This window comes from Pyrgilauda ruficollis, unplaced genomic scaffold (assembly GCF_017590135.1).
Source record: "Pyrgilauda ruficollis isolate IOZ18807 unplaced genomic scaffold, ASM1759013v1 scaffold15, whole genome shotgun sequence".
Taxonomy (NCBI): domain Eukaryota; kingdom Metazoa; phylum Chordata; class Aves; order Passeriformes; family Passeridae; genus Pyrgilauda; species Pyrgilauda ruficollis.
In genome coordinates this window covers 3,648,203-3,664,691 of record NW_024513654.1, presented here as the reverse complement: position 1 = coordinate 3,664,691, position 16,489 = coordinate 3,648,203, and the positions used below count along the sequence as shown (strand labels likewise).

The 16,489-nt window shown below is 42.6% G+C and overlaps 1 protein-coding gene across 1 annotated transcript in view; it reads right to left on the bottom strand.

The window, feature by feature from the left end:
- The window catches only part of CPXM2 (carboxypeptidase X, M14 family member 2), a 65,748-nt gene that overhangs the window by 19,402 nt on the left and 29,857 nt on the right, over positions 1-16,489 (bottom strand). Inside the window, exons 4-5 of the mRNA XM_041461624.1 lie at positions 5,700-5,784; positions 5,270-5,420 (exon numbers count right to left, since the gene is read on the bottom strand). Of these exons, the coding sequence (XP_041317558.1) occupies positions 5,270-5,420; positions 5,700-5,784 (236 nt within the window). The remainder of the gene's footprint in view (positions 1-5,269; positions 5,421-5,699; positions 5,785-16,489) is intronic.

The following is a 16,489-nucleotide window of genomic DNA, read 5'->3' as shown; positions in this document are numbered from 1 at the left end:
ATCATCCTGTCTTATTGCAACACAAAAAGACATTGTCCCTAGAGAAAAAAAATGGTTTTAAACAGTATCACCTGTCAGCTGTGACTTTTTTAGGTGGGGGGAAAAAAGAACAATTCTGAGTAGGAAAAATATGTAGTTACCATCCCACAGCAACAAATCCTTACTGAAATTATGGAAAAACTCACAACAGTGCAAAATACTTTATAACAGTTTTAAGTTTTATATTTCTGGTGTTAAAACCACTAAATATTCCCATAAAATTCTAAATTGTTGGGGGTCTTTTGCACTATTTAAGTTATTTATGAAATGAAACATGCAAGTCCCATTAAGCTTCCCAGTAACATGACCCATCCTTGTCTCCATTTCCATTTCCTAATCTACAGCAGAGATGCTGGAAGGTCATTTGAAGGCTGCTCTATAAATATGAAAAATGTCCAAAAAATCTTGTCTCATCAAAACCCATGTTAATTTGTAGAAATTACTCATTAATATACTGATGAGAAATGGAAATCATAAGGAAAATCCCCACTTCTTCTCAAAAGAGACAATGTGTTCAATGCCCCACAGAATATCTTCATCACTGAAAAAATACCTCCACGTTGTAAAAATATAAAAATAAACGTCATAAAACTGCCAGGATGTTGAAAGTTTTCTGTATCCCCATGAGCCAAAATATACAGCAACCGATTTTTTTCCCTGATACTTTAATCCCATGCCTTTCAAAGCCTGGCTCTTTTTCCATACATCAAACACTAATATCATGGGAATGATTGTGAATGCTGTAGAGTTGGTGGAAACTTAAAAAAGCTGTGCAGTGAGAATGATGGTATCTCTGGCCCTTCCTCAACAACAGAGCTCAATTTGACAGTTCTCTGGGGAATTAACACTCATACTCTGCCAGGCTCTGCTGCAGCCTGCTTGGATCGCTGGATTTCTGCTGCAGCAGGAATACAGATTAGAACATTAAAAACTAAAATGTAGAAAGGCAAACAAGGCTTGCACACAGCTGGATGGGTCCACTTTGGCAATTTTTTTTTCTTTTTTTTTAAAAATAAAACTGAGAATGAGAGACTGAAAAGCTCAAACCACAGAAGAGTTATAAGAGAAATATACTGGTTTATTCACAGAAATTCTGGATAAAGTCTCTCTTTCTTCCATGGAGAAAAGATCCTGCAAATCTGTGGTACTCATGTTTATACAGAGGGATATATTAGCTTTTTTCTACCACTAATCTGTCTGTACATCACAAGTAGAGGTAATGAAGTTTGCTGGTAGAGGCACCTTGTGCCCTTCATCCTTCCCATCTTGTAAAGATGAACAAGTGACTGAAGCTGTTAAACAACAGATTCATAGCAATACAGAATGGCCTGGTTTGGAAGGGACCTTAAATCCCATCCATTCCCACCCCTGCCAGGGCAGGGACACCTTCCCCTGTCCCAGGTGCTCCCAGCCCTGTCCAGCCTGGCCTTGGGCACTGCCAGGGATCCAGGGGCAGCCACAGCTGCTCTGGGCACCCTGTGCCAGGGCCTGCCCACCCTCCCAGGGAACAATTCCTTCCCAAATTCCCATCTAATCCTGCCCCCTGCCATTGGGAAGGCATTTCCTTGTCCTGACACTCCAGCTCTTGTCCAAAGTCTCTCTCTCCATCGTTTTTGTAGCTTCCCTCAGGCCCTGGAAGGCCACAGTTACATCACCCCAAGGCCTTCTCCTCTCCAGGCTGGACAATCCCTGTTCCCTCAGCTTTTCCTCACAGCAGAACTGCTCCATCCCTCTGATCATCTCTGAGGTCTCCAACAGCTCTATGCCCTTCTGATGTCTCAGGTTTAGCTTTTCTATTTTTCAGATTCTATTCTGCTTTAGTGTGTGGGTCTGGGCTTCGTATTGGGGGATGGTGAGCTCTGTGCACAGAGCAGGGAGACAAAACAATTCCTGCTCCAGCTGGGCACCAAGGACAAATGATCCAAATCTCAGCCCAAGAGCACAAACCCCGTGGGCTGGAGAGAGAAAAACAAGCAGGATGGGAGTGCAGGGGCTGAGCTGGAATTGGACACTGAACTGCAATGTGCACATGGAGCAGAGCTGATCCCAGGGAGAGACCCCGTGACCATCGTGCATTTTGGGACCATTTGGGTTCATCCTGGGTGCAGCCCTGGCTGGGCTCTTGTGCTGCCCAAGGTGGATCCATGGAGGAGATCCTTGGAATCAATCCCTGCTTTATTCTGGAACTCTGCCCAGCCTCTGCTCTAGGGCAGCCTGCACAAGGCATCACTTCCTGAGCTGGGGATCCCAAAACTCCAAGTGGGCTCATGCCCAATGACTCTGCAGCATGAGGGCTCTGAAAACTGCCCAGAAAAAGTACCAGAAAGGACCAATTGCTTGGCAGTTGATGAAAAAAGGGCATTTTCACTTATTACAGCTCTACAGCACCTCAACCAGTGAGGCCCTGATGCTTCCAGCGCATTTCAGCTTCTCAGAAGTGCTGCTCCAAATGTAGAGCATAACGAAGGCAATCCAAGGGATTCAGAGAAGTTTTTAATAAAAAGAATATTCTGGTTTAAATCCCTTAGACTGCCTTAAAAACCCCAATGTGCTATTTCACAAATGACTGGGTTTTTTTTTTTAATTTCCATGCAATTTAAGTGAATTTGACTTGTCTTCACCAAATTGAACATCTCACAGACAGCACATGTGTAATCTTGAAATAAATCCTCTGGCAGCCACATCAGGTGATCCTAAGTTTTTTTCCACATGATCTATTTCATGGCAGCCTCATAAGCATTGCTCATGAGCATTAACATCACACATGAAATCAGCAATGAAATAATATTTTTCAACTATAAACTGATTCTATTCTTCTTTTATTCTCAGAAGTAGATGCTGGATTTAGAACTGCTGTTTACATGGACATTTATAATGAAAGATACTTGTAAAAAGTCACATTTTTATCAAGAAATGAACAGAACTTTAGACTTGACCAGGTAGCCTGGCACTAAGAGAGAAGCAGTAAAAATAAGACTGAAGCCACTGCAAAACACAGTACTCCATTACAGAGCTGTTAAAATTCTTTTTTTATCTTGGGTTCAAAGTAATGGCATGATCATGGTACCAGTGATAGTTTTCTATATAAGAGCTATTAAAAATTAAATTCCATCACAAATTTATTCTGTTAAAATAATTGTCTCTTGTCTTGAATACTCTACAATATAAATAAATTCATGAAGAACTCAACTAATTTTCTCTCTCCAATCTCTGGGTGCTTTTGATCACATGCAATTTCATTTTGACCTTCCTTAGGTTTGAGAAAGAGAAGGCAAGGAAAGCACATCCATCCCTCTGAGGCAACTGCAAAAGACTGTATGTGTCAGCCTCTATGTAAATACCAGCATTTTTGGAAAGTGGAGAGGGAATTAAATGTTTTTGGGTTTTGTCCTCTTTTTGCCCTCTTTTTTGAGACATGGCAGCACTGATTGTTGTTACAGGTAAGATTTTTTGGCATCTTTCCTCCATGGAGAAATGTCTTTCTCTTGGTGAAACAGCAAATCCTTTCTGTTGCCCAAAGATAGCACTGACATAGTTGGACAACACAGCTTTTTTTCTTACCTTTTTTCAGAGCTACTACTAAGATACAACAAAAATGTATGTTATGGATAAGATATAAGCATTTCACTGATAAAAATTGCAATTATCTTAAATAATACTGCTTAGATAAGTTCCAGTTGTCTAGTGTTTTATCGTGATTTATCCAATTCTTAGTGCATCTAGCACATGCAGCAGGTTTTATAGACAGAGCCCTACCCACAGGAATGGTTCTGTCTTTAACCATTTCCATCTCATTCAGACAATGCTAACCTAGAATATCAATCTTATTCAGATTTTTTATTTTTCTTTTATCCTTTCTCCTTATTCCTTTATTACCCTCCCTTGTGAGCTTTCTTGATGGAAAGGTGATACAGAGCACAGACTGAATGCAAATGGTTTAATATATTCAGGGATTAATGAAGGCATAAACCCTAAAATCACAAGCCTAGACGACATGAAAAGAAATTCAGAGTTATGAAAAATGTGTTTCTTTCCTTCCACCCTCCTTTAGTTGTTGGGGCATTTCCCTATGCCCCGGGCTTTGGAAAGGCTAGAAGTGTGTGTACTAACAGAGCTCCACCTCCTGATTTTAGTGAATTTAGGAAAATTGGTAATTTTTATTAAAAAAAAAAAAAAAAACAACCAAAAATTGTCAGAAAAGAAGAGCACTTATTTCCAGTCCCACAGTCAATACAGAGTGTTAGATCAGCACTGTCAAAGTCACTGCTCCTACAGCCAAACCATCCAGATATTTAATTTGGAATGAGCAAAATGACACCAATAAAGGGTGAGGAATCCACTTGGAGGGAGCTGCAAAAACATGTCCCATCCTAGAGGAAGAAAACATCCGTGGAAAAGCCTCTGGAGCCTGAGGAACAGCTTTGTCCCGGGCACCTCGCGTGCAACGCGCAAAATGAGCATGGAGAAAGAAATGCCAGCTCTTTCTGAGCTAAAAAGATGGGTCAGCACTTATCAAAACCTATTAGTTCTTCAGTCCAATTACATTTTGAATGAACACACCCCATTCCCATTGTGCTTCTCAATGAATGATTCTGGTATTTTCTTTCAGGAATATACTGAATCAGCCACTGCGGGCAATTAACTCAATAAATGACTACCAGGGGGATGCTCTGATGCTGTTTCCATGTGAATCCAAGATCTGTGAAAAGCTGGAAGAGCACTCAGCAGGACAGTGCTGAAAGTGGGGATGTGTTCCCAGCTTCACCCACTGACACAGACCCATGAAGCTGTAGGGTAACAAATGCCAGCACTGCCAAATAGAATCTGGCCGTGGATGGGTGTAAAGTCAGTAAGAAAACAGGGTAAAAAACTGCTGCACTCAATAAAAATCACCTTTCCAAATACTGACATTTTTGCTTTTCTCCTCTTAAGATGCAGTTTTCAGGGAGAGAAAGGGATCATGATAATTTACATACAAATTGCCCTAGAAAACAGTTAGATCACACATGCAATCTTGTTTTTTTTTAATAAAGGCACTTGCAGATACTATGGCTTGCATATCACAAGTTATCCTGATACTGTCTGTGGGCTCGGGCAGATATTTCAGTCTCTTTTTGCACAACCCTACTCACTAAAATATTACACCAAAAGCAAAGCTATACAAAGGAAATGCAGTTTTTAAGTCTTGCCACAGGCAGCCATGCCAACATGAATTAACAAAGGCTCTCACCTGGCAAGGGGCAGCCCAGGATTTCCAGTCTCATGCAGATGCTGCCCTCCTGGAACCAGGAGCGGGGGTTGATGCGGATGTAACGCGCCACCAGCGGCACCGGCAGCATGTTCAGCACTGGGATCTCCTTCTCGCTGTTCCCTTCAAAAATCTGGCCAGGCCAAACAGGGGGAAAGGGCATCAGTGCTTCAAACTGTCCCGGAGTGGTTTTGGTAAGAGAAATGTAAAATCACCTTTCAGGTCCAGGCTGGTGGTGGCTCGGGCCAGAACTGCTCTTCGAGGATGGCAATCCCCCCATTTCCCTTGGGCAATTCTGATTCTGTACCTTGAGATTTGCTCTTAAAATCAATGGGACCACTGACTAATCTGTGGCCAGCCCCTGCTTTCCCACCTCTGCTCTTCCTCATAAAACATGTTTTGTTCTACTCACCACATCTCCAGATTCGTTCCTGACAGCAGTCCAGGCGTGGCTGTCATTGCTCACCAACACTCGGTAAGAGGTCACCCAGTTACTCCTTGAAAAAGAGAATAAATAAATTACTTTTCATAACTTAGAATGACTGCACATTATTTAATATAATCAAGCTTATAAGGCTGCTAGCAGTGGAAATCCCATTTGGCAAAGTCATGCCAATCTGGATTCAACAGACTGTTCAAAAAGCCTAGCACATAGAAGCAAAATCCTGGTGAGATAATATTCTGGGATTCCAGGGGGTGAGAGACTTGCTGCTCTCCTCTCCTTTTATATGCAGAGTTTGGGATAAATGGCTTATCTAGAACAGATTTATGCAGTCTTCAAAGATCATCTTTTCAGCTGCAGAACATTTATTAGTTCTGCTGTTATTATCAGAGAGGATGGGAAAAAAGTAATAAATCCTCAAGGATGAAACATCTGTGAATTTCAACCAGCAAAATTTCCATTTCTTTCAACAGAAGAATAACTGGTGCCTGCAGTTATTCTTGTATTTATTAGCAAGAGATAGCGACAGAGAGACAATTGATCACAGGACTACTGCACTCCTACACCATCCTGATCAATCCCCAATAGTCTGTTTTTTTTAATATCACCTGATTTACAGCAAAATCCCCTTTCATCTAAAAAAGTCAAATACTTCAGTTATGCCTCATCTGGATCCAGCTAAAAAAGAGTATGAGCAAATGTAAAATGCTGCTTCCTATGTTCTGGATTAACGCTGTGGAGTTTCCCACTGCTGGGGCATTACCTGTGGAAATGTGTGTACAGGGCAGGAGAAGGCTGGAGAAGGCAATGCCCAACTCTCCTCTCCCATTTGTTACTCAGAAAGGGCAACAGTGATTTATTTTTTCCCCTAACACCTGGTTTCAGTAGGCAGGGACTTGGAGGAGAGTTGTGGCTTGGAGGAACATTTGGACTGTGAAGTCAGTCCAGGATGATTAAATTCCTGGACAAAAATTAAATTTATGTGCAAGCATCAGGGCTCTGGAGCTGCTCTTCTTCAGCACAGGTTCTCAGCTAAGCTACAGTCTGCGAGTGAAACCAGGGTTAGGAAAGCTCTTGGCACTGGAAAGAAGAAAAGGGGACTTTGGGGCAGGTATTGGAGAAGCAGCAGAACATAAAAATTGGAGATCAGCAGTGCCTGGAAGGACAGACACACCAAAGAACTTCCCCAGGTACTGCTCCTGTACAAATACAACTTTGATTTGTTTTTTCTTTTAAAATCAACTAATAATAGCAAACTACCTATGAACACACACACCCACACTGAACCCACTGTGCCTGTGTTTAAAGGACAAATCAGCCTTTATGTGCTCACTAAAGAGAGTCAGGCTTTTAATGAAGACCAAAAAGGGACAAGGATGGAACAAGAGTAAAACCATCAGCCCCAGTTCACCCAGCCTTGTACAAAACAGAAAACTGAGGTTTTTTTACACATCTAAAAATAAAGATGAGGTAGATATTTAGTAGGATTTGGAAAATCACTTCTGGACATTCTATAGTAATGCCCCCAAAAGTTAAAAAAAAAAAAAAAAGAGATTTTGAAAAAAAAAAGAAAAAAAAAACCACAAAAACAATTGAACAAACCCAGCTCTGTTTTAGACACTAAACCAGTCCTTTGCAACTCTTTCACCAGCCTCCTTCAGTGAATAGATTTTGCCATTCATGTTAGATTAAATGGAAAAATCTCGATTATTGCCAAGCAGACAACTTTTTGTTATCGCAATGAAAAGAAGGGTACATCTATCACTTGTAATGCACACAACTTTAGTATTTGGTAAACAACTGTAACAAGTGAGCAGCACTCTGAAAATCCTAATTGTCTGCCTTTTAGTGGAAGGGCTCCTGGGGTAGGAGATTTGCTGCAGAGCTGAGAAGTGCCATGCTGGCGTCTCTAAAATTTGGCTGTAAAATGATAAATGACACACCACAAAATAAACAGTGACTTCAGCATGCTGGATAAGTTTCTCCTGACTCTTGCAAAGAACTTTCTTCCCTCAGCTTCTCTGTGTTCTCAAGTTGAAGAAGGGCTGATTTACTGCTGTCAAATAAAGGAGCTGACAAGAGGGAAGGAGAGGGACTTGTGACAAGGACATGGAGTGCCAGGACAGGGGTGATGAAAGAAAGTAGGTTTGGATCAGATATTGGAAAGAAATTCTTGGTTGTGAGGGTGGTGAGGCCCTGGCACAGGGTGCCCAGAGCAGCCGTGGCTGCCCCTGGATCCCTGGCAGTGCCCAAGGCCAGGCTGGACACTGGGGCTGGGAGCACCTGGGACAGTGGAACGTGTCCCTGCCATGGCAGGGGCTGATATGAGATGAGCTTTAAGGTCCCTTCCAGCTCAAACCATGCTATAAAATGGCCAACAGCAAAACTCTAAGAAGAGGAAGATAGCTTTTTCTGAATTACTAGAAAAATGTAAGCTTGAGAACAAAACTGCTGGACTTGAAGGAGGGTGCTGGTGGCATGGTACATGTTCAATGCACGTAAAATTATATTGGGCTTTTTGCTGTTTTTTTTAAATTTTTTTTTTATTTCTTGCTCATTTTTGGGAGGGTTGCATGAGCTTTGCATAATTGGTGTTTTTACTATTCTTGGTCATCTCCCAAAATCAGGCTAAAGGACCAAAAGAGACAACGCCACAAACCAAATAACATCATTGCTTCTGAAGTATTACAGAGCTTTTTTCACTTCAACTGCACAAATCAGGTTAGGAGGGCAAACACAACACATCCATATTCATTGCTCAACATTTGCAGAAGAAATTCAGAGTACTAAAGTCACATAAAACCGCAACAGCTATGGACAGACTTTTGTAAGAAGATCATGGCACATATAGGATGTTTTAAAAGAACATCCTTGCTTTACTGGCATGAGAAAATGTTGCTGTCACAGTAACATTCCTAAGCTGGGACTTTGATTTAACATATTTTGATTTTCTCACTCCCTAGCATTACAAAAGTTCAAACTTCTCCCAAAGGAAAACATATACAAGTAGTCCTGCACATTTTCCATCTTGAGTGGCAACAAGTAGCGTGCTATGGAGAGGCAGAATGCAATTAAAATCCTAATGGACTGCATCCAGTCTAGGATAGAAGGACCTCAGAGGGTCATGGATGAGGTAAATCAGTGCAATGTATGAAGGTACACACCATACATTATTCACTGTGTTTGCCTGTGAGGAAAAAGCAGAATAAAAACATCACAGGGGGTCAGATCCTTCTGTCACTGGCACTGCATGCAAAGTTACCTCCAGGGGCTTAAATCTTTCCCATTTTTTCCCCCAATGCCATAATAAAACTAGCTCCTGATAATATTAAGAAGGCTCCTGTAAATTCAGACTCCCCTGAGAAACGGCACCTTCTCCTTAAAAGCCACATCCACGCTGCAGAAGGGGAGCTCTGGGTGTGTTCTTGTGGTCAGAGGATCTGGAAAAAAAACTAGCAAAGCCTAATGCTCAGGGCTTTGACTGTCTTCAAATCCCAGAGACTTCTACAGCTCCAGAGCAGAGAAGAACACCCAACTCACTAAATCCTCCCAAGAGCTGCAGTTTTCCCACCCGTGTGTTGCACAGGAGGGCTGCTGACCCCAGGAAGCAGCTGGATGTGTGGTGCTCCAAGAACAGCATTTCCTGGGATCCAGGAGCTCCAGAAACACCTGGTTTATTCATGTAGGCACTGAAATCTAAAGCTTTTTTGTGGCAATCGATCAGAGGAACACACAGCCTTGTGCTAGGAGAAGTGTTGGGGAATTTTGCCTGTGTGATCACCTAGTGACACCAAGATCCATCTCCTCGGGTTTGGGATTTGCAGACAGGGATCTCTGTCACATCCAGTCTCTTTGGGGCCCATCAGCACTGAACAATAAAGCTGTCTAAGGAAGGCTGAAATAAAGCTGTAATGTTTTCCAAGACTCTGGATGTCCCTGCTGTTTTTTCAGAGAAGCTTTTCTGCTTTCACTCTATAAAATCTCTCAGGACCTACCACTGCACTCCTAAGAGAAAAATACAGATTTTTGCTGGGTTTATAGAGCTGAGGAGACGAATTCCAGGGAAGTCCTAGGCCAGCATTCAAGAAAGAGTGCATTAATTATGGAGCTGTTTCTTGGCACAAGGCAAGGCAATCCAGAAGGCATTGTGTGACAATCCAGGAGTGTTTGAGGTTACCCCCAGCCCATCGCCCTCTGCCACAAAGTGCCCGTTCTGCCTCACAAACTTCCTCCATGCTGGAAAAAGATCACAAGGTACATATTTGACAGGGAACCTTTGGATTCAGGTGCATCCCTTTAAAATAATCCCTTTTAAAATTTATGGCAGCCTTATCTCTTCAGAAGCAGCCTATCTGAAAAATCTCAGTATCCACTGACAATATTAATAAATTCTTTTCAGAGATAATAAATGCAAAAATCAAAATATTATTCAAATTCACTTAATGTGGCAGATCTTTGAATTATTACTAATTATTTGATTTTTATCTGTAATGCACTGGCCTTAGACAAAGCTTATTTGAACACCTTCAATTTCAAATTCAGTCTTTTGTGATGCATGGAAATGTCCTTCTTTTCCATTTTCATCCAAAAAAAAAAAAAAGCTGAGGGATTAAATAACTTGCCCAGGGACAGAAAGAGTAAACCTGAATCAAAGCAAAGAATTAAAAGCAGATCTCCTACAGCTTTGGCAGATTCCTGTCCCAATAATCAGCTTTTCCTTATCTAACCACAGCATCAGCTCCTGAGCAAAAAGATCATGGGCAGCACCAGAACAATAAAACATCTTCCAGCAGGGATGGATGGGATCTTGGGAAGGAATTGTTCCCTGGGTGGGACTGGAATGGATTTCCCAGAGAAGCTGTGCCTGCCCCTGGATCTATGGAAGTGCCCAAGCCCAGGCTGGATGGGGCTTGGAGCACCCAGGGATAGTGGAAGGTGCCTGTGGCAGGGGGATTGGAGCAGGATGACTTTTAATGTCCTTTCTAACCCAAACTATTCCATGATTCTCTGACATTCTTGGAACGAGAGCAGCAAACACCAGCAGAGCTCCCATGAACAGCAGACCTGGCTCCAACTGAGCATTTTATTCTTCTGCTGTCAGGCCAACCTGATTTATCTGCAACAGAAACCCCTAAAATTAATATAAAATAGACCCAGTCAGGCAAATAAATGTGTACCCAGCAATAATAAATAAATTGCCACACCAAAATACTTGATATAGCAAAATCTTTATACCAAAAAAAATGCTGGACAAGCCTTATACTAAATGATACTCATGCAACAGAATCAGCATGCTGGCAATTAAATGGCTTTCTACTTGAAAAATTAATTTGTACTCTCATGCAATTAAATGTAAAACCATTAATATTAATATTCTATAATAATATTTATGCTGATAAAATTTTAAATTACTCACTGCCAAACAGCTTCCAAATCAGCAAATTCAAAAAATGCCCAGGCAAACCACAGGTAGCCCAGCAAGTTTTGCAAACTAATTAAAATAAATATGATTTAGGAGATGAAGATTGACTAGCCAGCAAGGGTTTTTTTTTAATAATGGAAATCTTTGAATCTTTAATTTTTAAAATTGCTTCTAGCTGACTGAAATGAATGTACTGCTGTGAAATCCATCTCTTTGGAGGCCCAATGAAGAAAAGCTCAGAGCCAGAATTTCACTTGCTTGAAACTGAATTCAGCACAGATTTTTCAAAGCTTTACTCAATAAACAGGAGTTGGGGTTGCAAACACCTTTCCAACCCAACATCTGCAACTTACAGCCAGGTTTTTACATGAATTTTATGACATTCTAGAAAATCTGGTGCCAGCTGTGGATGTTTCTTTTTTTGCTGTTGTACATTCAGCCAGTAATGCCTGAAGGTGCCAGGGTTAGAGACATCCTCTTCCCCAAACATTTTGGCCTTAAAACCCCTCATTTTGGGCCACTCTTTGCAATGAGATCTGTGTGAGTTTGAAATTCTTTCTGCACCAGATCCTCTGTATCTGCTAAATACAACCAAGCTGTGATGCCTTGTCTTCTGAACCTCTTTTTGTGGCATTCCTAATTGTCCATTCTCTTTTTTTGTGCCTACCTCACCTTTGTAAATCAGTCATGTAACTGAGGAGAAAACCCCAGACTTTCCAGGCAATGCCCCACTTCATGAATGTTAAAATACAGGAAAATGAAAAGCCCTGAGAGTAACCAGCAAACAAGCACTGCCACTTCTGTCCACAGCTGAGAGAACATTTACAGCAATGCTGAAGGCTGTCACCCTTGGGCTACCAAGCCCACAGAGAGGTGGCCAAGTGCCACTCAGAGCGAGCAGAAGGGACACTGGTTTGGGAAGGGCACAAGTGGAGGGACAAGGAGCCTGATGACCCCAACGTGACCCCCACCCAACCACTCTCATTGCACCAAGTCATCGTGCACGTGCCAGAGACACAAACGCAGGCTGTGATGAGTAAGGGTGAGCAATCAGCTGCAGCAGGTGCCCAAATCCACTGGAAGTTGCCTTTTCCAAAAGGATTCGGCTCATTTGATTTCAAGTCCCTTCCAAGGAGGTTAAAAAGCTTTCCTTCCTCTTCTGAGCATGCCCACGGTGCAGGGCAGGTTCTGTTCCCTCCTCAGCCCCCTCTGAGGGTGCAGAGTGACCAGGCAGGAGCTGTCCCTGGGGTGGCAGTGACCTGCTCCCTGCCACTGAGTGACGGAGGCTCGGGCAGAGGATCCCCGTGACAAATCAGAGCCACAACAGCAGCATCAGCTCTGACATTTCTGTCAAACAAACTTGTGAAAGCATCAATCTGTCCCCGGGTGTGCTGTCAGCACCCCACCCACTCAGGATCACCCCAGCTGGTCACCGAGGCAGCTCCCCAGAGCCAGGGGGAGGTGGGGAGGGCTCATCAGGGTGACCAAGGCTGTGACAAAATCCTGGGCAGGGGGCAAGAACTGAGCTGGAAAATCAACAAGGCACAGGGGCTGAACTTAAACAAATAGATGGAGAGCCCTGGGGGTGCAGCTGCCAAAGGCTGGCTCATGAAAGCCCATGAGAAGGATTCACCAAGCCACGCCAAGAGAAAATCTAACTTATTAGGTAAACCCATCATAAACATTAGTATAACACATAACTGCTGACATTATTATCTCAAGGGAGCTCTTCCTGCAATGAGATCAGGTTGTTTTATAACTCCCATCAATGCACTTGATATGATTTCTATGGATTTGGAACGATTCACCCCATGAGGCTGACTTTGGGAAAGCTGTAATCATCTCTACAGTCCTGTCACCCAGTCAGGGCAAATAACAGTTTGCTCTGATTTAATGCACCAGAATTACTCGAGTCTGCACACAGCAGCTGCTTCTTTTGTTACATGATCTGGATAAAACATCGAGACATATCCCCTGAACTTGTTGAAGTTTCACCAGGGTGTGTTTTCACAGCCTCTGCACGGGGACAGGAGGAGCTGCTCTGGAAGTCAGAGCCAGCATTGTCTGTTGTACTTGTGAGCTGGGCAGGGTTTAGGGTTTATCCTTCTCTGCTCTCACAAGCAGCACTGCACTGCTGAATTTCAACCCTTCATGTGTACAGTGCAAAATTCTGTTCTCTTAGAGTGTAGTAGCAGCTCAAAATACCTGTGAATATCCACTCCATTTTCCTGAACGCTATCCCAGTGTCACTGGAAGGATTATCACTGCTCTTTCTTCTGTTATTGTTGGAATACTGAAGATGCTCATGTGATTACCTCTTCAGGACACCAGTGTTACTACTGAGACCATGACCTTAGCACCAGGAATAGCTGAAAAGACCCTGGCAGTGCTGGACTTGATGATCTTAGAGGCATTTTCCAACCTTGATTCTATGACTCTGCTTTTTACTGCCTTGCAAGCAAGGAGGTTTTGCCCTTGCCATAGAGACTGCCTAAAAACCAAAACTGAGCTTCTGAGAAACTGCCAGTGAGTGCAGCAGTAAGTTGGAATGTGGGGCAGCACATTCATTCTGTGACTGAAGAGCAGAACGCCGTACCACCGAAATTAGAAGCAAGCAGGCAAATTGCACTGACCTAAATTTATCCTCAACTGCATCTCTGGAAGGCACCCAGCTTGTTACAGACCTACAATTCCCTCAGGACAGATTGTCAAAAGGGATGCTGGGGCATCGTGAAGAGCTACACTGCACACAGGGAAGGCTGAGGTCGAGGGTGTACTACCAAAAGAAATTGCAAAATCATTCCCCTATTCAATCACAAGGATCTTGTCTGCAGCAAAAGCATGATCAGACACAAAATCCAATCTGCTGGGTATTTATTATTTGCTATCCTTACGGAGCAGCACAGGGAAATCAAAGTGCCACAATAGGGAGTGTGCAATGGTGTCTACACCAGCTTCTGGTTAAAATGTTTCTTCAGCACTAATACAAATAAGTGACCAGCTTGAAAGGGTGTCAGTTTAGAACCAGGCAATACATGAAAGTCATTCTTTCCAGCCAGCAGCAGCACTGATTTGGTGTCTCCTCAAACTTTTTAAGAGCTATTGCAATTTTAGAAGACACAGGGAATAACTTCTACCCAAATCAGACTTGAAAAAATTAAGATGTTCCCTCTACATTTTTTTTTCCTAAAGACAAATATCTTGCATAAAAGTAAAAAAATCTTCAATATTTTTATGAAGCTGAAAGGTCTAAAAGAGAACATGCTTGAAAGTAAGCCTATTTTGATTTTTCTCTAAAAATTTCCTAATTTTGCTGCAGAACTCCAACTTTCTGCACAGATCATTTCATCCATGCTTTTCCTTATTGTTGTCATTTTGTCATTCCATGGTATGGAGTGATAGTTCACAACTTACCATGACTGAAAGGTTAATTTTTAGAAAATACATCTCACTCACTGCAACATTACATCCTCTCCTGAAAACCAAAACATCCTCTGCCTTCACACAGCCTGAAGCTTTACATTACTGTCAGCAGACACTGACTCTATTTTGACATGTGGGTTTTCTCTTGATACAAAAGATGATGCTGAATTATCAGAAGAGAGTTTGGTTTGTGGGAAACAAGTTTACTCTGTTTTTCAAATTGCTGCCAAACTGCTAAGAGTGATTAATACTTTCTTTCCCTCTGTCAAGAGAGTGCATATTTTAAACTACCACATCATTGCTTTAAATCCTTGGCTCAGTTCCACAGAGATGCTTCCAGTGTCCCACTCTACAGCCTTGAACAGTTCTTTAAAAGATATTTGGTTCCTAAAACTGGAAGATGTATTGGCAGCAATATGAAGAATTACATATATTATTATTTCATGTATTATTATACATATATTATTATTATTTAAGAATTACTTAATATTAAGAATTGCATATTATTATTGCAGATAATATTTCTCCCCCAAAGCAAGAGATATCCTGCTCACTTTCAAGGCACAGGATTTTATTCCTATTAATCAGCACTTGTGGCAGTCCTGATTTTTTTGATATCTTCAGTGTAAAAATCAAAAAGAAGTCCTGGTTCTTGCAACTGGGCTCCATTTTTTCTGTGAATTCATCATCTGCAGATCTTCTGGATGATCTAAGCAGATTTGCCCATTTATGGTGGCAAAAGAACACTTTTCCATGATTTCAGGTTTCCCAGGAATGACTGAGGTGCCTGAACAGCAGCAGCCCTCAAGCTCTCGTGCTTGCTTTGACTGGTAAAAGGAAGGACTCCACAAATCTAGGATTTTTTGTTCAAAACCTGTTTTTGTTTCTTTCAGGCTTAAAAAAGAGAAGAGAAAGATTTGATTCACAGAATTCACAGCCGAGCATAAAATTCGACTCAGAAGTGCTTTTCCTCAAAAAGGAAATGATGAAACAATCCAAGTATTCACTACAAACCAGGCTCAGTTTCTTTCTCTCCTGTCAGATCATCTGTGTTTCCAAGAGCTGCTTCTGCAACTCGGCCTCTTTCTCCTCCAGGCTCTCCTGTCTCAAGCCTGGCATGGACCAGGGGAGCCACAATCCACAGAGACACACGGGGAACAGCAGGAGAGGAAGGGCTGAGCAGAAGCAGCTCCTGCCAGTGCACAGGCAGCAGAAACCCCGAGCATTTTTGTGCTTTTTGCATTGTGTGAAGTGTAACCTTCGGTTCATCATTGCCCAGAAAGCCCAAAAAACCCCCAGTGTGCAAAGCTGAATGTGAGCAGATCGTGTCTGACCGGAGTGGTCGTGAACAAAATCAGGCTCCAGGTGCCAGAGCTGCCCCAAAGGAGGAAGAGGATGAGTCCAGCAGCAGCAAAAGAGCTCTGGCTGCAGCATCACACACAGGAGAGCAAAGGCCAGACTGCTGGGAGCTCAAGTGTTGCAGCTTTGCAGTGAAGGGCAAAGATGTTTGAGAGGATTCAGCAGGGTGTCCTTGCCTGCCTTCCCTGGCATTTTAAATGTCCTCATTAGGTCAGCAGCAGGAAACTACAGGGACCAGGACAGGTACAGATCTGATCTAGGCACATCTTCCAGTGAAGTACAGTTTTTTCATTTTGTTAAACATTCTTGTTCAATAAAAAGAGTTGGTTTAGTGGTTCTGTATACCAGTGTAATGGAATCACAGAATGCTTTAGGTTGGAAGGGACCTTAAAGCCCATCCTGTTCCATCCCTGCCATGGGCAGGGACACCTTCCACCTTCCATCCCAGGTGGCTCCAAGCCCCAGTGTCCAATCTTGGATCTCCAGGGATCCAGGGGCAGCCACAGCTGCTCTGAGCACCCTGTGCCAGGGCCTCCCACCCTCACAGGAAAGAATT